At 28.6% G+C, this 23,822-nt stretch overlaps 1 protein-coding gene across 1 annotated transcript in view; it reads left to right on the forward strand.

The window, feature by feature from the left end:
* The window catches only part of LOC100201353 (BMP-binding endothelial regulator protein), a 34,230-nt gene extending 11,946 nt beyond the window's left edge, over window positions 1-22,284 (forward strand). The window contains exons 3-5 of the mRNA XM_065809047.1: window positions 8,642-8,737; window positions 8,833-9,030; window positions 22,158-22,284. Of these exons, the coding sequence (XP_065665119.1) occupies window positions 8,642-8,737; window positions 8,833-9,030; window positions 22,158-22,219 (356 nt within the window). The 3' untranslated portion in view covers window positions 22,220-22,284. The remainder of the gene's footprint in view (window positions 1-8,641; window positions 8,738-8,832; window positions 9,031-22,157) is intronic.
* The last annotated feature ends 1,538 nt before the right edge of the window (window positions 22,285-23,822 follow it).

Consider the following 23,822-nt stretch of genomic DNA (forward strand, 5'->3'; position numbering starts at 1 on the left):
ACTGAATTTGTCTTCTTCTTGCCCCAGCCGTGTATATACATTTTAATTCAAGTCTAATTTTGTAAATATTTTCTTTATGGCGAAATACATAATAATAATAATAGTAATAATAGTAATAACAATAACAATAATAACAATAATAACAATAATAATAATAATAATAATAATAATAATAATAATAATAATAATAATAATATTGGTTTCGTTAAAAGTGCGTGCTTTAACTTCATTTGATTTGGTTATATTTTCAGAGTTTGATTTAAGCAACATCAAGCTTAAATCAAACTCTGAAAATATAACCAAATCAAATGAAGTTAAAACACGCACTTGTCGGATATATCTGTTCTATTGATATTATCAATCAAAGGCGCTGAGTTTTTTGTTACTCTCGTCGGACGATTAATCAAGGGGATTGCTCCAGTTTCAAAAAAAGAATCGTAAAGTTTTTTTACTTTATCATCTTCACTGCATAGAAAACAGTTCATATTTAGGTCTCCAATAATGAAATTCTTTTTTCTTTCTTTAATAGCTTTTTTTAAAAAATACTTTGTATTTTTAAAAAAGCTCTCACTCACGCCGCCATAACAATTCCTAACATAATAAACAATGTTTTCAATGGGGATGATTGGGTGTGTTAAAAATAACGCAATTTTTGGTATAAAGATTTTTAATGAACTATTCATTTATATTCTTTAAAAGGAAAGATTAAATTATGATAATCTGCAAAAATAAATATAAATATTATAATATTTCGGCTTCAAAAAAACAATAGACTGTTAACATGCTAACCTTACGCAACCTTCCCCTACTCTCCTTTTAAAACGTAAATGTTTTTTGTGATTTGTTTTATTTTTTCATTATATGAACAGCAAAATATATGTTCAAAAATAAATTATTTTGTGAGCTAAATTTGAACCAATTTTTACAAAATATTTCATGAGTTTTTCTCAAAAAAATAATAAAGTGAAAATAAAGGTCATATATTCAGTTATGAAAACCTATATATCAGTTATGAATTTATTTTTTCTCTTCCCATTATGTCATTAAAGAGGGATCATGTTTTCTTTCAATCAAATTTTGTCAATCTAGTTTGTTAGTATTTTTGTGGAAGTTTTTATAATTTTTGTAACTTTTCTCATTCTTAGTGGTTTTAGCTTTTAGAATTTGTTTTAGCTTTTTTTTTTTTTTCCGGCATTTTGATAGCGATTTATCTATTCTATTATTAGTTATGTAACTAATAAATAACAAAATAAATATTTATTTTGTTATTAATAGTTTTTGTTTTAATTTCTAAAACTTCTTGAAGCCACAAAACATCCGTGAGAAGTCTGTTCGAGGTCTTACAGCCAGGTTTCGTATAAGTACTCTAAAAATTTATTTAAAAAAGTATTTCAAGCTTTTGACATTTAAGTTGATCAACGTTTCTTGTTTTAGTATACATCTTAACTCATTATTATTACTTATTTTTTCAAATTTCAAATTATAAATATTTCAGTTTCAAATACCGTTTCTAGGAAATTGAAAATAAAAACATTATTTATTGCTGCCACCGAGGTTTTTATGAATCGCGTTGATTTATTAATAGCAGACAAGACATTTAATTTGAAAAAGCAAATCAAAGAAAGATTTTATTTGGAAAATTTTTTGATAAGTTAGAGCAATGAGCTTTGTGACATCAACAAATATAAAGTTTCATTTTCTTTATTTTCACCGTTGCATTCAGAGATGGAGTTCCAGAACTTTTAACTATTTGAGTTAAAAGTTAACCTCTACGTAAGTTCTCTCATTCCTATATCACACAAGTATAAAAAAACTTGGTGCTTAGAATTTACCTTGAAGTTTCTTAACTTAAATAACAAAATCCTGGATCCGTTCCTAGTATTTTAATGAAAGTTCTGAAAGATTTTCCGCATGGTAGAGAATAAACACATTTAATTAAATTGTTTCAATGCTTTTTTACTAATAATTTTAACGTTCAGACTTTCAAAGCTTCTAATTGAATCAATTGAAAAGTCAAAAAATCGTTTCAAAAACTCGTTTACTAAAAAAATAGTATAAGTCATTGACTTACGTGTTTTTTAAAATTAATATAATATGACGCAACTGCATAGAACTAAAAGCTATATATAGCTGGCTAACGTTGTTGGTACAGCCAACGGTGAATTTACCTGTAAAGATCTTGAAAATGTTAAAATTTAATTACGTTTAAAAAATAACATATGTTGTTTTTCAAATGGCCAATTCAAATGACAACGAAATTATTTAAATCTCACAAGTCTTCTAAAACATAGACTTCAAATCCGCCAATTGTTTTTTCCGACTTCCTCGTGGGTGATTAATTAGTTTATAAAACACCAAAAAACATCGTCATCACCAAGTTCTCTAAATCATTCATTCACTAATATTCGTGGTCTTCGAAGTAACTTTTCTTATGTTGAGTCTTGCAAAGTTCACCAGACCTACATGCTCTTTTTGAGACTAATTTGAGTTCAGCTGTATCATCTTGTGATCTTAGTGTTGATGAGTCTCTTCTTTTAATTCAAAAAGACTCCATTAGTCACATGCTTGGCCTCATCAGCCAATATTGTTGTTGTTGGTTTCTTTAATACTCATCACACTAAATGGCTTTGCTGTAATGTTAGCAACTCTGCAGGTGTTAAAGCCTACAACTTTTGCCTTTCTCAATAACTAACTCAATAGTCAACTTTCCAACTCACTACCTAGTCAACCCGAATCATTTACCTTCTCTACTCGACTTATGTCTTATTTCTGATCCTAGTCAGTGCTCAGTCTCTCCATATTCACCCTTAGATGCTTGTGATCACGGTTTGATCTCTCTAAAACTATTATCTCATTTTTCTTCATCATCAGAATCCCCCTATTATCGTACCTCTTACATCTACCTTAAAACTGGATGGGACACTTTCCATGATTTTCTTCGTGATGGCCGTTGGGTAGAAATTTTTTGTCTTCCTGCAGACAAATGTGCTTCTTACATAACTTCGTGGATTCAGGCTGGCATGGAATCTTGGATATGAGGAAATTAAGTGAGGTCAAACCTCACTCTTCTCCATGGTTTTCCTCATATTGTGCTGCTGCAATTTAAAATCGAAGCCTTTACTTCCATATCGATCAGCAAAACAATTGTCCAGAAAACAGACGTCTGTTTATTACTGCCAGAAACCATTGTAAAAAGGTTTTGTCTAACGCCAAAACCCACTATTCTCTAATCATGAAATCTCGCGTTTTATCAAAAAAATTAGGCTCTCGTGATTTCTGGGGAGTCTTTGATAGTATCAATAATAAGGGCAAATCTGTAATTCCACCCCTCTTGTATGGTTCAGACTTTTTCACCTCACCTAAAGACAAAGCTGAATTGTTTGCTAAGAACTTGTCATCACTGTCATCTCTTGATTCCACTAGTTACATTCTACCTGATTTAGCCGTCAAACAGGTTGATCCATTGCTTGACATTCCTATCACTCCAGCTTCTGTATCTAAAGTGATTTCCTGCTTAGACTTTTGTACGGTTTGTGGCCCGGAAAACATACCTGATACATTCTTGCAGAAGTGTTCTCCGGAGCTGTCATCTATACTTTCAAAACTATTTAACATGTGCTTAACAGAGTCTTGTTTTCCAGCCTGCTGGAAAGCGGCATCTGTTATCTCTATTTACAAAAATTCAGGAGAGCGATCTGATTTGTCTAACTACCGTCCCATTTGTCTTCTTTCTATGATAAGCAGGGTTTTTGAATATTTAATTAACAAACACTTAATCTCTCATCTTGAATCTATTAACTCATACTTCTGATCTTTCTTGGAAACCATATATCAAGTCAGTTGCAAAATTAGCATCTGCTAAGGTTAAATCTCTTTATCGAGCTCGACACCTTCTTACTCCAGATTCTATTTTCTATTTCTGTAAATCTCAAATCCGTCCTTGTATCGAATACTGTTGCCATATCTGGGGCGGATCTTCTTATGATTCCCGTTCTCTTTTAGACAAGGTGCAAAAATGTATTGCAAACATAGTTGGACCTGCTCTTGCAGCAGACCTTCAACCATTATTACACCGACGTAATGTTGCTTCTCTTTCTTTTCTCTACAAGTACTAAAATAGGCACTGCTCTAAAGAGCTTGCGTCACTTGTTTCAACTACTAAAATTCATTCTCGTGTTACTCGTCATTCAATTAAGTCTCATCCTTTTACTATGACTATTCCTAAATGTTCCAAAAACTCTTATTCCTCTAGTTTTTTTTTCCTAGAACATCAGTTCTTTAGAATTGGCTTCCTTCGTCTTGCTTTCCTGATTCATACAACTTGCAATCTTTTAAGTCGTCTGTCAATCGCTATCTTGCTCTACAATCTTCATTTTTTCTTTTCCAGTAACTTCCAACTCTTATAGTGGTTGCTTGCAGCCTTGTTGGGAGCTTGTTGATGTTAAAAAAAAAAGGTAAAAGTTGAGCTAAAATCAAAAAAACATTTTAAATCATCATCAAAAGTGATCATCAAACATGTAATTTAAAATACTTTATAATTATATATATCTATATCTATATCTATATATATCTATATATATATATACATATATATATATATATATATATATATAAATATATATATATATATATATATATATATATATATATATATATATATATATATATATATATATATATATCTATAAATATATATATATATATATATATATATATATATATATATATATATATATATGTATATATATATATATATATATATATATATTTATATATATATATATATATATTATATATATATATATATATATATATATATATATATATATATATATGTATATATATATATATATATATATATATATATATATATATATATATATATATATATATATATATATATATATATATAATATATATATATATATGCAGTATCGGACAAAACGAGTGCAACCAAATAATGCTAATTTAGTTTCTTTATATAAAAGTGCTGCATTTTTTCAATTTAGAGAAATAACTATGCAACTGTTTAGAGACAAAGTTCTTTAAGTTTTATTCATCACAAAGTTCATTATTTGTACACGAAAATTAATAAATTAATCAAAAGTATTAAAAAATGTTGGTTTCCTTCTGGACAAAACAAGTGCAACTCGACAAAATGTTGACCAAGCTGTATTTCGCTATCAATACTTCGTGGCGAATCCTTTGTTGTCGATCACAGCCTTGCATCTTCGAGGCATAGATTCGATCAGGTGATCAATGAAACTTTGTGGAATCGCTGCCCAGGCCTTTTGGATTTGTTCAAACAGTTGATCCTTATTACGAACACCTTCACGATTAATTCTGCGGTTGACGATCTCCCACAGGTTCTCGATAGGGTTGAGATCCGGAGATTGAGGCGGCCAATCCATCACCGATAGGTGGTTGTCTTGAAACCACTGCTTGACTATTTTTGCAGTGTGTTTCGGATCGTTGTCTTGCTGAAAAACCCATTTTATTGGCATATTCCATTCAGCATGAGGTAACATAACATCTTTCAGGATATTTTTATACATGAAACGGTCCATTATTCCATCGTTTCGATGTATTGGACCTAGACCGTTAGCAGAAAAAACACCCCCAGACCATTACATTGCCTCCACCATGCTTCACGGTCTTATGGCAGTAACGTAAATTGAGGCGTTTTCCGGCCGGTTGACGTACACGGCAAATACCATCGCTCCCAATGATGTTGAATTTCGATTCATCACTGAACAGGACAGTTCGCCATTTCTGCACATTCCAGTCAATATGAGATGTAGCAAACAGGAGTCTTTTCTTCTGGTGTTTTAGTGAAATCAGCGGTTTCTTTGCAGGGCGTCGAAAAACAATCCGGCTTCAACAGCACGTCGTCTGATTGTTCAGTCCGATACAGGCAGCTCTAATTGCTTTTGTATCTCGACTGATGATATCCAGGGATCATTCGTGACGGATCTGAAAATCATAGAATCCTCTCTAGAAGTGGTGGAACCCCGTCTTCCACCTTTGTTATCTGCTGCCAACTTCCCCGTAGAACGATATTTGGAGCATAGTTTTGATACAGTCCATTTTTTCACGCGATATTTATCACAAATACTTTTTTGTGACATTCCACTTATGTAATCGCCAATAATTTTCTTTCTTAGTTCCAATCCAAGACTGTCGGGAGCCATTTTTGCACTTGAAGTCATAAAAATAATAAAAATAAATCATCACGCTTCTCAAGGCTTACCGTGTTACATTTACCTTGTGATGATACAATAATGCTCTGTGGAACTCAACATCTTGGTTGGATGTGGACTGTATTGATGTAATGAAACACTTGTTGTATTTCACTTCTTGTATTGATGTTCTTCGATATAACACTTTGATAAAACTCACTTCGATAAACTGTCTTGATAATACTGACTGATAATTGACTTCCCTATACTGACTGAATTACATGTCAATTTACATGTATCTTATATAGTAAAATGAACCTTTGTGAACCTGTTCTGGAAGATTCTAGATACTTTTTTTCGATGCTTCTGGAAGCTTCTGGATGCGTCTGGATGCTTCCAGATGCTTCCAGATGCTTCCAGATGCTTCTTCTGGAAACTTCTGGAAGCTTCTGCATGCTTCTGGAAACTTTTGGAAACTTCTAGACACTTCCTTTAATTATTAAAAAACTTCCATGACGTTGACACGGACCAGACTTAAGAAAATGAAACAAACCAATAAATTTGCACTTGTTTTGTCCGCTTCAAAAAGGCACTTGTCAACGAAATTCTGCTTGTTTTCTGTCACCTGTCAGCTGATTGCTCATGTCATGGCATGCTATGACTCCAGACTCCTGAACTGTTTGCTGTGGTAGTATAGTTCGTTTTGTTTTTAAGACATGTAAAATTAGGAACACTTTTTAGCATCGTTCGATGTTGGTTGCAAATGTTTTGTCAAATACTGTTTATATATTGATAATCAATTAATAGAGAGAGAGCAATCAATAAAGTTTTTAGGCGTGCTTCTAGACGAAATGTAACTCGGAAGGATCATATAGATGTAGTTGAAGATAAAATATCAAAAAAATTTAGGTATAATGTACAAAGCTAAGCAGTTAATAAATCGATCTTGTTTAAAAAACATTTACTTTTCCTTTATTCATTGCTACTTAACTTATGTGAACATTGCTATGTGTTGCACTAACTAAACGAAACTAAAAAAATGCTAAGCTAACAAAAACAGGCTATAAGGATAGTTTCATAAGGATAGTTTCAAACGCAGATAGTTTCAAATGTATATAAACTAAACCTCTATCATGTTCTTATTTTTATGTTTAAACTTGATAAAAAATATATCACCAATCTTATTTTATTCAATTTTTGAAAAAATAAATCACATATACCCTACTAGATTTTCAAAATACAACTACATTCAATCCGAAACTTATTTTTCCGCTACTAAATTCTCTATTGTAAACCGAGGATCAAAGTTGTGGAACATAATATTAAATAATGAACTGAAAACTAATTATTCTCTAAACCAATTCAAAACAAAACTGAAGCAATTACTTTTGTTAACTCAAAATGAATTAAATTAGAAATCAATAATTAATTGTTAACTAAATAACTTATTCAATAACACTAATCAATAATTAATTGTTAACTACTTTTTATTATTAATACATAATTGTCATTTTAATATTTTATTAATTTTTTTTTCTTTTATATTACAAAACAATTTTTAAATTTTTGCTTTTATTCTTTGAAAAACTATAAATTTTAAACGCTATGCAATATATTTACATTTTCTTTTATAATAATAAATCAGAGATATATACATTGAAACCATATTTTATCTAATAACGACGCATTTTTTGGGGCATGATGATAAGACTAAATTTGTCTTCTTCTAGTCCCGGTCATGTAACTATTTTTTATAAGTTACGACTGTAAATTTTTTTTATTTGCAAAAAGTGTATATATATGTGTATATATGTGTATGTATATATATATATATATATATATATATATATATATATATATATATATATAATATATATATATATATATATATATATATATATATATATATATATATATATATGTATAAATATATATATATGTATAAATATATATATATATATATATATATATATATATATATATATATATATATATATATATATATATATATATATATATATATATATATATATATATATATATATATATATATACTTTGTGTATAATATATCTATATATTCTATATATTATTTATAATTAAACTATTTTATGAAAAAATTTAAAGTGATAAAAACTATTTAAATATCATCTAACAAATTTAACTTCATAAAAAAACGCGTCTGTTAATCGCGATACTCAACGTGCAAAAAAAACTTTATCTATATAATTATTAAACTTGCAAATCTGTACCAATCTAAAAAACTGTACCAATGAAAACCTTTATTAAACAATAAACACTTCACACATCCGGGGTTCAACCCTCACTTTTTAAAAATTAACTTTATAGATTTTTTGTATAGCAGTCTCAATTTTTTTAAGCGCTAAATTCAAGAATAAACTTGGTAATCATTCTTTTTTCCCATTATTAAGAAATTGATATTATTTTTTTAAAAATTATTTAGTACCACCTAGTGATCCATGCAAGAATATATTTTGTCCATCTACCTCCCACTGTCATTCTGTTGTTAATCTTCCAAACGAATGCTGTCCCCGTTGTGGTAAGTAATAAGTTTTTTTTACAAAGTAATAAAACAAAGTTATTAAAGATTCTTAAAATGTTAAAAGTATATAATTGCTATACTAATTATTATAGGTTGCACTGATACCGCAGATACTAGATATGCGCTAGGAGAAAAATTTATTATAGATCGTCGTAATTCATGCAGTAACTGTGAGTGCAAAGGTATTTTAAATTCAAAATACGCCGTATGCAAGATAGTAAAATGCCCTACATTAAATTGCCCAGGTGCCGATATCTATAAACAAGCTGGACAGTGTTGTCCTACATGCAGTAAGTATTTTTTTTTAATAATTTAACTGGTTGATGTATACATATAAATATATATATATATAAATTTTTTCTTTTTTATACTTGATAAGAGCTGGATACAGTGACGTTAAGTTTTATTTACAATAGTTTAAATAACCGATCCTTCTTCCGCTCCTCGAGTTGTTGTTGTTGTATTGTTTTTTTAATTTTTTTTCTTTATATTTTTATTTTTTTTTTGTAATTTTTATTATTTTGTATTTCTCTCTCAGTTTGCTCAACTATTATTTAATATCTGATGGCCAGTTACAACAAATCGTCTCTGACCAGTTTTAATACGAGAGTTGATTTATTTATGAATTTCCCCCTCGTTACGATCTTCAATAGGTCGTAAAAGGCTGGAGGAAAATTTCTAGTTATAATAGAACCAACAAGTTCAGTTACATGCTTTTATCTTCTATCTTTAGTAAGTCCAGTTTTAACTTAGTAAGAAGAGGGGTTTAATGGGCATCTCAATTTGCTTCACAAATAATTTGTGAAGCAATTTTTTGAACAATGTCTAGTTTCTTTAACTGTGATGGTGATGCAGATACAAGAATTGCACGAGAATACTCAAGCTGAGATCTTATGAGATCTTACTAATGATATATCTCAGAAGGTCCCTAGTTAGGTAACGACTAGCTCTCAAAAGAACTCCCAAGATACCATGGCATTTTTTTAAAATATTTTTTATATGAGGACCAAAGGTTAGATGTCAGTCAAGGGTTACTTCTAACAATTTAACTGTTTTGACTGGATTGATTATACAACCGCCTACTACCATCTGTAAATTATCCGGCAGTTTCTTTCTAGGGTTCTTAAATATTATATGTGTCTTTGAAGAATTTATCGTGAGGCCGTAAGACGTAAAGAAGTTTTTGGTTTTATAAAATATATGTACCAATATCGTTTTTGTACATACGAGCCTACACTTCCTCAGATTGGGTAATATCGTCAGCAAACTAAGTTATATAAGAATTAGAGCAAGTTGGAAGATCTCTGATGTAAATAATAAAAAGTTTGGGACTAAATCCACTTCCCTGAGGAAGTCCACATGACACTAGCTTCCACTGGGTTACTTGATTGGCCTGAATGACTCTCTGCTACCTATCAGATAAATAGCTGTGGAACCAGGATATTATGCTCAAGCTACAAACTATTTTGAATAGTTCGTTAAAAAGAAGTTGGTGTGGAACGGAGTCAAATGCCGTAGACAGGTCAATCATAATAGCACATGCAAATTTACCCTGATCAACGCTACGCATCCAAACGCCCACAACATTTAAAAAGAGCATACTCGCAACTCGATTTCTCTCTAAATCCATATTATTCTGGAGGAATTGTCTTCTTGTTCTGAAGGAATTGCCTTATTGTTCTGGAGGAATTGTCTTATTGTGCTGGAGGAATTGTTTTATTGTTCTGGAGGAATCGTATTATTGGGCTGGAGGAATTGTTTTATTGTTCTGGAGGAATCGTATTATTGGGCTGGAGGAATTGTTTTATTGTTCTGGAGGAATCGTATTATTGGGCTGGAGGAATTGTTTTATTGTTCTAGAGGAATTTTTTTATTGTTCTGGAGGAATTGTCTTATTCACATCACATTATTATCATTCATAAAAAGTTGTCTAGCTATTATCTTTAAAACATTAAAACATAACAAAAAAACTTTGTTATTAAAAATTAAAATTTATTATTTGATATTATTATAACAATTATTAGTTTAAAACCCATATTCATTGCAAAAAGAGCAGAAAACGCTGAAATTAATATTTATGTATAAAATAAAGTAGTAAAAAAATGTTTTTTGTTTTTTGATGAGCTGTAAAATTTTCGGAACAATTTTGCTGCAGCCTTTGATTTTTAATTGTAATAAAAATTAAGAACAGTAACGGCTACAAATTTTTTAGGGGTTTTTATTGATGAAAATCTGACATGGAAAAAACACATTGAAAACTTATCCTCTAAAATTTCCAAAAGTATAGGAATACTATTTAAAATAAGAAGCATGCTAAATAAACATACTTTAATTCAGCTTTACCACTCTTTTATTCATTGCCATCTAGACTATGCTAATGCGGCTTGGGGTAGTGTAAGTAAAACTAAATTAGAACCACTTTATCGCCAACAGAAACATGTTGCACGACTTATTAATTTTAAACATCGATTTTATCATGCTAAGCCTCTTTTAAACGAAATGAATATTCTTAATATATATCAACTTAATATTTTTAATGTATTGTGTTTTATGTTTAGATGTAAGTCTCGCATATCTCCAATTTCTTTTCACAATTTATATTCTTTAAAAGTTAAAAATAAATACAATTTGCGTAATGAAAATTTTATTCTTCAACCAGTTTTCAAAACTAATTTTGGTAAATTTTGTATTTCATTTAGAGGAGCATTTTTATGGAACAAAATAGTGTTAAAACTTTTTGATTTCTCTCATGAATGGAACTTTTTCTTATTTAAAAGAAAATTGAAAGAAATTCTTTTCTCAGTTGAAAACATTCTGATATATTTTTAAGTTTGTTTTGTTTTTTATTAATACTCTTAGGAAATATTTTATCGTAATTTATATATACAAAATCTTTTATCTTAACTTTTTAGTTAATTAATTATTAAAGGATTGTTTATTATTTAAAATCTGTTTAGGCGGTTCTCGATGACAAGATCTTATGATCTTCTGCGAGTATCCGCGTTCTTGTTGTAACGTTAACAAAATTGTAGTTCTGACTATACGTATTTTATTCATTCTTATATTGTAAAACTTATTTTGAATAAATAAAAAGAACAAAAAAAAAAAAAAAAAAAAAAAAAAAAAGGACATCTCCTCGTAAAATTGTAATTTTGCAATATGAATAACACAAATATTTTTAAGGTACTTTTAAGGATTCCCCCCCCCCCCTCTCTTTATTTTACTTTTAGAGTCACCTCTGTATATATATATATATATATATATATATTTGTGTGTGTGTGTGTGTGTGTGTGTGTGTGTGTGTGTGTGTGTGTGTGTGTGTGTGTGTGTGTGTGTGTGTGTGTGTGTGTGCGTGCGTAAGTGTATATATAAAATGAATAAAAACAACTTTTGATGGAACTCTGAGTTTCATCAAATTTTTTTCTATCAATAATTGTTTTTATTCATTTGATATAAATAAATATTGCTCTAATACTTAATAGTATTGAGCACTCTTCAACACAAAAGAGTATTTGTAATATTATCATACCATAATAATACATTATCTGTTTCTGTATGAATATATATATATATATATATATATATATATATATATATATATATATATATATATATATATATATATATATATATATATATATATATATATAAATCTTTTAAAATCATATTCTTGTTATACGATATTTTTATATTTGTTGAATTTAATTAAAGACAGCAGCGTATAAACTTTTTTGTTTTAAATATATTTTGATGTTATTATATATTTACAACATTTCGCTGACCTATAGCGGGCAGCATCATCAGGTGTAATTTGTTGAATTTGATTAATAAGGCTGCGTATAAACTTTTTGTTTTAAATATAATTCGATGAAATTATATATTTACAATATTTCGCTGACCTATAGCGGTCAGCGTAATGATTTATTGCACCTGATGATGCTGACCGCTATAGGACAGCGAAATATTGTAAATATATAATAACATTAAATTATATTTAAAACAAAAAAGGTTATACGCTGCTGTCTTTAATTAAATTCAACAAATATAAATATATATATATATATATATATATATATATATATATATATATATATATATATATATATATATATATATTATATCAGTGTCTTCTATATATTATATCAGTGTCTTATATCTATGTCTTCGGATATTCATAAAAGCTATCTAAAAGCAGTTTACTTTTAGGCTGATGACTTTAATGTTATTATTTAAAAGAAAACAACAATAAATATATTTTATGTATATCAGAAGAAATAGTTTGAGTACTTTTATATAAAATTGTTATAATTTTAGAACTAATAAATTATCTATCCTGTAGGCATAAAATTGGCAGTTGCTACTTTTTAGACAAGATAAGATGATTTTTCAAACAAACAAAAAACACACACATGAGTAACAAAAAAAAAACTTATTTTTTTCCCTATTAGTACCAGCTTATAGGACAGCATTATTAAATACTCTTGAACTACCAATTTCACTTTCTTTTCGTGAAAGAAAGTTCAAATTCATTATTAAGAAGAAATTGAGCAATTGAAAATCTGGACAAAATTGGTCAAACAAGTCAATCTCGGAAAATAATTTGTTTAGGGTTAAGTTTTATTTCTTCACAGAATTATCAGGTAGGCGTATTTGGATAAACCTATTCAAAACCTAAAGTTAGAGCTGCTCCTAATTTTGAATTTTTGTTAATAAATGTTAATAAATTTTATACCGCCATTAGTTTTTGGAGCTAGTGATATTTTTATAAATCAAAATGAATCGAATCAATAATGCAGTTTAAAATCGTAATTATGATAAATTAACATTTGCAAATATTTTAAATATGTTTTATTCAATTTATATTCAAAGGTTTTTATCTGTTTTAGTCGGAAAATTTTAAATTTATGAAAAAAAAATTTGCAAGTTAAATTTATGAATTTGCAATTTAAATTTATGAAAAATTTGCAATTTAAATTTATGAAAAAAAAATTTGCAAGAAATATTCAATTAATAAGATTTAATCAATAAGAATTAATCAATTCAACTAAAAATTGTTACTACACTGATAACTATATCTGTAATCTTAAAATGACACTAGAAGTGACAGAGGTTTATTTGAATTGACTCAATTTTATGAAGGAATAACTGTTTGCAACTTTATGATTGAATAACTGAATTGACTCAACTTTATCACAGTGCAATGAATGTAGTTTAAGTTCTAATAACAAAACAATAATGCGTAGGATTTCAATATTAAAAAAGAAGTATTCAATACACTTACGATAGAAAATTTACTGCTAAATGCATTATAAAAATTGTTATGTTCTTAAATTGACTCAACAGGTAACAGCAGAGCTCCTTAAACATTTTTTTTTTTTACTTTATTCTTTGCTATAACGTTTTGGGGTCACAAAATTAAAAGAAACTCTTTTTTTATGTTATCACTGCAACAACTGTTTCATGTTGTTGCTACAACAACTGTTTTATGACGTTGTTAGAACCCTTTCAATCCTTTAGCTTCTGTAGACGAGTCTTGAGAAACAAGGTCGCTAAACGTAGAAAGAGCATAGAAGCTGGTGATGAGAATTGAACTCAAAGCTAGTGCTTTACCACTACACTACTACCATAATTATTGGCAATGAAAAGCAAAGTTTAACTATCAACCATTGCAGCAATTTGCTAACCGTATAGAGGTACAAAAGAATGTCTACATAACTCTTAAATATTGAAAATTTATCTATGCTTATTAAAAGAAATATACAAAAGTAAATACATACAGTCCTCCTAGAAACAAATGTGAAAATTAGGTATAACAGGTGCTAAGAGTCAGGATATTTCACTACCAATTGTTCATCAAGTTAAAAAAAGCAGAATCAATTTAGCTCAAATTTTCAAACTACATTAACTGAAGTACTTTTTAACTTTATGCTTTATGCTAATCAATATCAGGCTAAGATTATCTACCATGGTGAGAAATAATCATGTGCTTATTGCATTAGACACATTATGAGTACTCAGAACTATTGGAAGCTAAGCACATCAATGCTGACAAATATTTTATTTAGTCAAACCACACAAACAAATGTGATCTTTTTTAGTGTCAATAACTCGTGAATTTATGGTTAGAGCCCAGGCAGTCTGGTGTTGGATATTATACCTCTCGAGAGCTGTGTTTTTATAAACATTCTATCACACACGTTTACTATCTTTAAATGAGGCTTTTAGTTTTTTATTCTAAAAACAGAAACTAAAAAAGTTTTTAAAAGAAAAAACTGTTGTTCAGTATGACAACAATGAAGTGATGATGCCTCAATATTTTAAAGTCATAAGATAAAATGACATCTGTGGCACCAGTGGATTAGTATGAGTGTATTGACTTAGAATCTAAAAGTAAGTTAAGATTATTACATATGGATGGTTAAGCGCCAAACCAGCCTATACAACAAAGTTGAAAAAAATTAGCTTATATTAAAAAATGATTTATGTGGTGTTTCTTTACAAACACCAAAATACTATAATTAAAATTTTTACTGCACACTGAACTGCAATTACTAAACTTTTTCGGTTTTGTGGCTTTTGTTAAAAACTTTTTAAACTTCGCGTCAAATTATCTCATTTCAACATTTTTGTTGTATAGGTTGGTTTGGCGCTTAACCATTCATATTATATAATTAAATCTATAAATTCATAATATGCTTTAAAATCTTAACAAGATAAATCATTTTATTCTTAGTGACAAAGCAGTTTTTAAAATTAACTAGTATCAAAAAATTTAACAAAAATAATTAAATTTTAAATATAGGTTTAAATTGATTTACTCAGTTCTTTTAGGTTATTTTCAATCTAAAGCACAAAAGACAACAAACTTATGACAATATAAAATTTATTTCCTTGTGAAATAAAAAAATCCGCAAAAACCTAATTTAGGAGTTCAAATTTTACATTTTCAAAACTCTAGAGGAGCGTCATGCAAGCACGTATAGAAAAAGTCTCTTCAATAAGAATGGAACAGAGCTGAGACAGATCAAGTATTTGGTATAATATTTTTATAAAATAATTTTCCAATGAGGAAGCAATAGATTGAACAGTTTATGCAAGATTGTTTTGTTTAAAAAAATAACATAACGAGTTATAATTTCAATGCCACTTTTAAAAAAACTTTCTTCTTTATTGAGCTTGTAAAATAAATATTGGCATACTACTTTATACTTGTTAAAAAATAGCTTAACCTCTACCTGAACATCATGGTTTAATAAAAGTCAACACCACAAGTACTACAGTCACTTTGAGGCATTAGTAGTAATAAACTACTTGTTTTTCAAATGCTGGTAAAGTCTAATGCTAATAAATAATAAAAAATGTAACGTATTACTTTCAAAATTAATTCGCGAACAAATTTTACCTTCTAACATCGCGTGCAACCCTGTCCTCTGTCTTTATGCTATCTTTCTTAATCGACTACTTCTAACTTTTACTCTAACATATCTTCGTTCTTCCTAAAATCACTTTACTCTTGGTCCGCAGAGCGGGTTATGACGCTCCGTTTAGAGCCAAACTTGTCTTTGCGGTCCTCGGTAATGTGGCCTCTATATGGCAATTAGCCAGAGGAGGATAAACCACAGTACCAATAAATAATAAAAAATTGTTACGTTGTTACGTATTAATTAAAAACTAATTCTCGAAATAGTTTACAGTTAATACGTAACTGCTGTCATTAGGTTAACCTAATATCATCATGTTTTCCACCTATTGCACAATCTAACATTATGTGCAATCCTGTCCGCTTTCTCTATGCTATTTTTCTAACACGACTTCTTCTATCTTTTGCTCTAAGATAACTTCGTTCTTCCAAAACTCACTTTACTCTCGGCCGTAAAGTGGTTATGACGCTCCTTCTTGGGGGGCTGAACATGTCTTTGCTTGCCTTGGTATGGTGGTCTCTGTATGGCAACTAGCCGGAGGAGAATAAACTACAATACCAATAAATAATAAAAAATAATAAAAATCTTCCGTATTAATTAAAAATTAATTCGCGAACAAATTTTAATTGCACCTTCTAACATCGCGTGCAATCCTGTCCGCTGTCTTTATGTATCTTTCTAAATCGACTACTTCTATCTTTCACTCTAACATATCTTCGTTCTTCCTAAAATCACTTTACTCTTGGTCCGTAGAGCGGGTTATGACGCTCCTTTTGGAGCCGAACTTGTCTTTGCGGTCCTTGGTAATGTGATCTCCACGTGGCAATTAGCCGGAGGAGGATAAACCACAGTACCAATAAATAATAAAAAACTTTACGCTAGGAAGCATTTTCCAACAATATTTCTGACATTTTATTTTTTTAACGGAATACTTGAAAATGTACTGTGATGATGATGAATATCTTATGATAATATCAATGAAACTTAGATGACATGATTGTATGATTGTACTCTTAATCATACATTGATTATACCAATGAATAAATAGGTCAGTAAAATCTTATAATGCTTTTGTTTACTATACAGTTTTTAAATTAATGACGCTTTTGTTTTATTTGTTTTTTGATTACTTTTGCTTTAATTGGCAATTTTACTAGTTTTAAAACATATTGGTCCATTACTCAGTTAAACGTTGTTTTTAAATTATGTTAATTTTTGTGTGTTCGGTTAAAATATAAATGTACTTGTGTATGCGTGTTTTACAAATTTGATTAATAGCCATGTAAGTTTAACTTTATTAAATTTATTAGCGCTAGAGGCTTTTCAATCATCAGCTGTTTTTGTAATTGTTGCAAAATTACTATATACAAAAAAATGTAATTTTTTTGTATATAGTAATTTTGTAACAAATGGTTTCATTTCAATAAATAAAGAATAGGACAATTTTACCTTGTCAATAATTTCTTCCCAATTGTGAATTTTAAGAATTATATGGAAGCTACTAGACCTCCATTTAAAGTTATTACTCCATTTAAAGTTACTAGACCACCATTTAAATCAAATTAATTAGATTTTTAAAAACTCTTTTGTCAGATTCATGTCTTATTTTTTCATATATTGAAACAAATTGAAGATGATCCTGATAATATATTTTTTAATAAAGTTTTTTTCATTATTGTATGAAAAGAATTTAGAGGAGGACGGGTAGGAGTGAGCCACTTTTTAAATGATTATAACAAAGAAACTAAAAGTAAAAAAAAAGGATAAGGAGCCTAAAGTAACAGTTAAAGTACTAAAGTAGCTTGGTGTATTGAAATTCTAATAGAAATAAAAAAAGTATCAAAATATCTTCAGATTTTTATAAACTTAAAAAATAATACAGGTGTTCTTTCTAATTCACTTCTAGCCATACACTGGTAGGAGTGAACCAAGGAACGGGTAGGAATAAGTCATTAGCTTTATTTAGCTGAAAATTAAAGTTGGGTATTGTCTTAAACTGATTATTTAAAAATTAGATAAGAATAAAATAATTTACTAACAAGCATAAAAACTAACTAATAATGTAACAAAAAATTTTAGCATTATTTTAAACTCATCTAATAAACTTAAATTTATAAACTACAAAAATAATTTGTTCACATTCTGTATTACTAATGTCTTAACAACAACAACAACAAAAAACAACGGCAATATCAAAAAACAAATTACAAATATTAAGAAAGTCCAAAGTTCTATTTGTATCCTAAAATTATCACCTTTTTTGCAAAGACAAAGAAGTTACAATCAAAACAAGGCGAAGAAGTTACAGTCAGTTGTTTGTAACTTCTTCTATAACAGAATTTGAATACAATACCTTTCCAATACAAACGTAGTCTTTTTTGCAGTTCCAAATTCAACTAATACAAAGTCCTCTTCTTTAGGGCTAATATCACAGTCACAAAATTCATCTTCTAGGGTTATTAAACCTTTCCCATCTGAGATCTCCAAATGCTCCAATACCAGGGATGCGGAGTCCTAAAAAGGACTCCGGATTTAAAGTCAAAAAAAGATTACTTTTTCCTAGTTTTTGGTATCCAGGAGCTCATAAAATATAGATAAGTTTATGGACAACGTAATAGAAAAAAAAAGACTGTTAGGTAAGAGAAACAATTAATATTTTAACCTGGATTCCTTAGGTATAATGGCGGCAAGGACTCCGGGACTCCAGGACTCCGCGCTTAAAAACAATAAGTTATTAAATCTCATGAATTTTTTTCTTATTGCAGATCATAAGTCTACAAACATGTTTAGAGCTTCTAGACACTACAGACCTGAAAAAAATGGAGATATAAAGCCTGAGTCCTTTTGGGACACCGCATCTCTGTCCAATACCGACTTATCTTTTTCTGCTAGTTTTTTATTGCTCTGTAAACTGGCTTGTATTTTTTTGGTAATTTTAACAATTTTCTTATTGCAGAACATCCTTCAGGTGTTCTAAGACACAAATCTGGATGTCGTTTTCTAAAATTGTTCATCCATTAGATGCCTGCCTTTGAGTCCTTGAACAACTTTTGTGGCATATTAATTTGATTAAATGTTGCCATTTCAAAAGCTATATGTCATATTTAATATGTCATTAATATGTCATTATTTCATTTGAAGGCCATAGAGCATTCTTGAGCAAGTCAGAATATATTCCTTCAGTTGTAACTCTTGCTCATCTCTGAATATTCTTTTAATATAATAGTTTGAAGTCAATCTGGCGGACGTGTAAACGGCGCACCCCTATGAACTACTAATAATCGTGACTATTACTGTCCTAATCCTTAGGGTCAATTAATGAATGTATATTTTGTTGTGTCAATCCCTAAGGGTCAGTCAAAGCATGTAGATTCAACTCCATCATCACTTATGGTCATTGATGTAATTACACTCTAATTAATTTAATAAATTTTACTAGGTCAGTAAAATATTATTTTCGATAAAACGCGTTTTAAACTTAGGGGAGTGCACCGTTTACACGTCCGCCGTCAATCTAATATATTTTTATCAAACAGCATTTTTTTCCAATAACGACGAAGCGTTGCAAATGGGATGTTGAAAGTTTTTACCGTATCTCTAATACTTTTTAATTTTTGGATTAAAATTAATGCTTCTTTCATATCTTTAGTGGAAGTTTTTGCTTTTAAAGTGGTTCTTCTATACACTCGAGATACTGTAACACTTGAAATACTTAAAGTCAAACTTGATCATGTTTTTATGCAAAAGACAACACTATTTTTAACATAAAATTTACATTATTAGTGTACTTAAAGTGTACTTAAAGTACCAGTGAGCCGCAGTTCACTCCTACCCATGAAGGAATGGCTCGCTCCTCCCCAAGTTGTGCAACTGGACTAGTGTTGAAGTGTTAAATCAACAATAAGTACGAGGTTTATGAATAAAAAACAATTTGTTATAGATACTAAATTGCTTATAAGTTATTTTTCTATAACTATCTGATGTCTTGTAATGGAAGATGTGTTTATTAAAGAACTTTCAAAAAGTATCAAAAATTTTTATTTTGCACCGAAACAAGTGGAATACATCGCTAATGCAAATACCCGCACTAAAATACGGTTAAAATTTGGATTGTCTCAACAATTACTTGGTAAATTTTGAAGCCATATTTTGGCCCTTTTCTGGTTTGGGATCAATGATTCACTCCTACCCGTAACTCACTCCTACCCATCCTCCCCTAGATAATCAAAAGCATGATTTAATTAATATTTCCTGTATTTTAATTGATATTTCCTGTATTAAAATAAAATTTATTATTTACAATAGTTGCTTATAGTAACCAGGTGTAATTTACATTTTTTTGTATTAAAGTAATTTTGGAACATTAACAAAGAAAGCTCTACAGATAATTTTTTGAAAGACCTCTAGTGCTAATAAATTTAAAATATAAATTATTGTATTAGTATATTTTTTGAAATTGTATTTAAATAAAGCATTTTGAGACAATGAAATTTATTGGAATTTAAATAAATATATATTATATTATATATATATATATATATATATATATATATATATATATATATATATATATATATATATATATATATATATATATATATATATGATGAACTTCGGCTTACTTTTAATATGATAAAACCAAACAAAAGCGCAGTTTTGATGGTATAAGCCCTAGGGTTGTAAAAGAAGTTTTTGATATTATTGAATATCCCTTACTTAATACTTTTAATCTTTTATTTAAAAATTTTTCCTGATCTTTTGAAACTAGCTAGAGTGGTTCTTGGAGTGTTATTGACCTCTCAAAGGCCTTTGATACTGTGGGCATGATGTTCTTCTTTACAAACTTAAAAATTATGGAGTCAAAAATAATAGTTTTAAATGATTTTGTTCCAACGATAAAAATCGCAAATAATGTGTCTCTTATGACAAAACCTACAATAAATTAGAAAACATTAACTGCGGATTTCCACAGGGATCTATTTTAGGACCTTTATTGTTTGTTATTTTTATCAACGATATTTACTTATTATCAGTATTATTATTATACTAAACTTCAATCTTTTTATTGACGACACTCAAGTTTTTTATACTCACTATAATATTAAGACAATCTTTACCACTATGTATCATGAACTTGATAACCTTAACGAATGGTTTAAAGCCAACAAACACTCTATAAACCCTACCCAAAGTAAATATACTCTCTTTTCTAAATCTTGACACGTTGCCTTAAAACTGGATATTTCAATAAAATAAAAAAATTACAACGCAATTTGGTTTTTTCTATTGAAATATACGGGAGCAAGCAAATAAGCTGTAAAGAGCATATTAACCTAGTAGAAAATAAAATTTCAATAAGTATTGGAATTATGTATAAATTTAGATATATATTGGATAAAAACTGTTTAAAACCCATTTACTTTTCATTTTTTCATGGCTATATTAGTATTGTAACATTGCATCTTAAATAAACACTTACTTGATTATGACGTATCTCAAAACGATCCCAGTTTTTTTTTTATTCTCTTTTATTTTTTAACTTTTTCTTTTGTTAAAAAGCGACATCACCCTTTACATCGTTACTTACCTTTAAGTTTCATTTATTTTTTTTATTTTAAGTTGTACTGTATTCAAAAAAAAAAAATGTAACACTTTTTATTTAAAAGTATTTAATATTACTTTACTGAGATTGTAATATTTTTTTATATGATAGATTTTTTTGTTTAATATGTAACTGAGCTGGATGATCAGACTTTTGTTTTCTGCCTGCTCCCGTCACATTTTAACTCAAAAAAAATATTCTAAATAATTTATTATGAAGATGACGAAATATATATCAATAATATATATATATGTATATATATATATATATATATATATATATATATATATATATATATATATATATATATATATATATATATATATATATATATATATATATATTAGACCTTGTTGCTTTTTATCTTAAAATAAATAGTAATTATCTATTTTAGAAAAAGCGTCCAATCCATCATACTTTCCGGAAATACCTGATTTTATGAAAAAATTGGGGTGAATGACTAATCTAAATAATTTGTTCATATTAATAACTTTATACTTAAATAAATAATAATATATTGAGTCTGAGTTGTATTTCTTATTTTTTTTATTTTTCTAATACAAAACAAACCGGACTATTTATAAACCAATTGTCCATTTATTTGAGAAAAGTTATTTTATTTATATTCCAGAACATTGTTTAAAATTTGATTTATTATGTAATTTTTGTATCACTTTTATTAAAAATTTTGACCTCTTGTTTTAATGGAAAATGATATTTAATTAGTTTATACAATATATGTAAAGGTAGGATCTATAGGATGACAGTGGGGGTAATCACGGGCTATTTTACTGAGTGAGGGGGTGGGGAGTTTTCTCCTTTGTTTCAGCTTTCTCGCTAATATGCATTAAAGTGTTAATTTTGAATTGAAATTTCTTGATCCTGGCCACATTGCGCCCAGCTGTTTCATTAGATAGCAGTATTTTTTTTTAATAAACTTGACCAGTTTATAAAATCAACGATGTCGGTGTTTTTTACAATAACAACAGAAAATACATTTTTCTTGGAGGATGACAAAATCTGGCTACTTTACTATTTTAAATTATAAACCCTATAAGTTTTCTGAATTTAACTTACAGGACAAAAAAGTCCGGACCAAGAAGTTAAATAGTAAACTCTAACGAGAAAATAGTGGTATACACAATCTTAACTTTGTTTAGCGATACTAGTATAGAACATGCAAGTAACAATCCTGCTCGTTTTTAGTTTCAAGACTAAAAAACTTTTCGAATACCTTCAGTCGTTCATCTTCTACAATGATTTCACAACACATTCTTCAGCACCGTTAAAAAACAAAAGAAAATATTATAGTTTGGCGTACTCTAAGTAATTAAAGCACAAAAAAACAGGGTTAAATTACTTCAGTTAGGTTTAGGTAAGGTAGAGGTTATGCTCGGTTAAGTTAAGTTAGATAACATTTATTTTATTAATGTTATACTAAGTAGGTTTCCATTGTAGATCTAAATATTTATTGTAGCAACAAAATCCTGATAGTACTAGAATTTTAGAAATTATATTTTAACTAAGTACTTGCATATTTTATTAAAAGCCTAATAAAAAGACTTTTTTAATTCGTGTCTGTAAAATAAGTAATTGTAAATTGCTCATGGCTCACTAAAGATCAGTCTTTAAATTAAAATTGCTGTTCCTCAAATACATTAACAAAACAAGTAAGCCTAAGTGAAAATTGTTGTCTTTTTAGCTGCATGCAAGCAATATTAGTATGCACAAAGTACATTTAAAAATATCTTTTAAATTACTTGCAATTTTCTTCAGGCTTTCTTATAGGCATATCCTTCTTAGTGTAGTTTGAGTAGGAGCTTCCAGCAACGGAGCTTTCTTTATTATTTCACTCTTGCAGGTAGATTTATTTACTTCTCCAATTTACCTGTTTGTTTTTTTTGGAATATCGGTGTTGTAGCCAGGCTCTATTATTAAATCAACATATAAATACTCATAAATCATTAAATCAATATTTAAGTACTCATAAATCAGTTACTATGAACTAGTAAAGCAGAGCACATCAATAAAAATATGAAATTATAACCTCTAATCAAAT

Source organism: Hydra vulgaris, chromosome 11 (assembly GCF_038396675.1).
Source record: "Hydra vulgaris chromosome 11, alternate assembly HydraT2T_AEP".
Taxonomy (NCBI): domain Eukaryota; kingdom Metazoa; phylum Cnidaria; class Hydrozoa; order Anthoathecata; family Hydridae; genus Hydra; species Hydra vulgaris.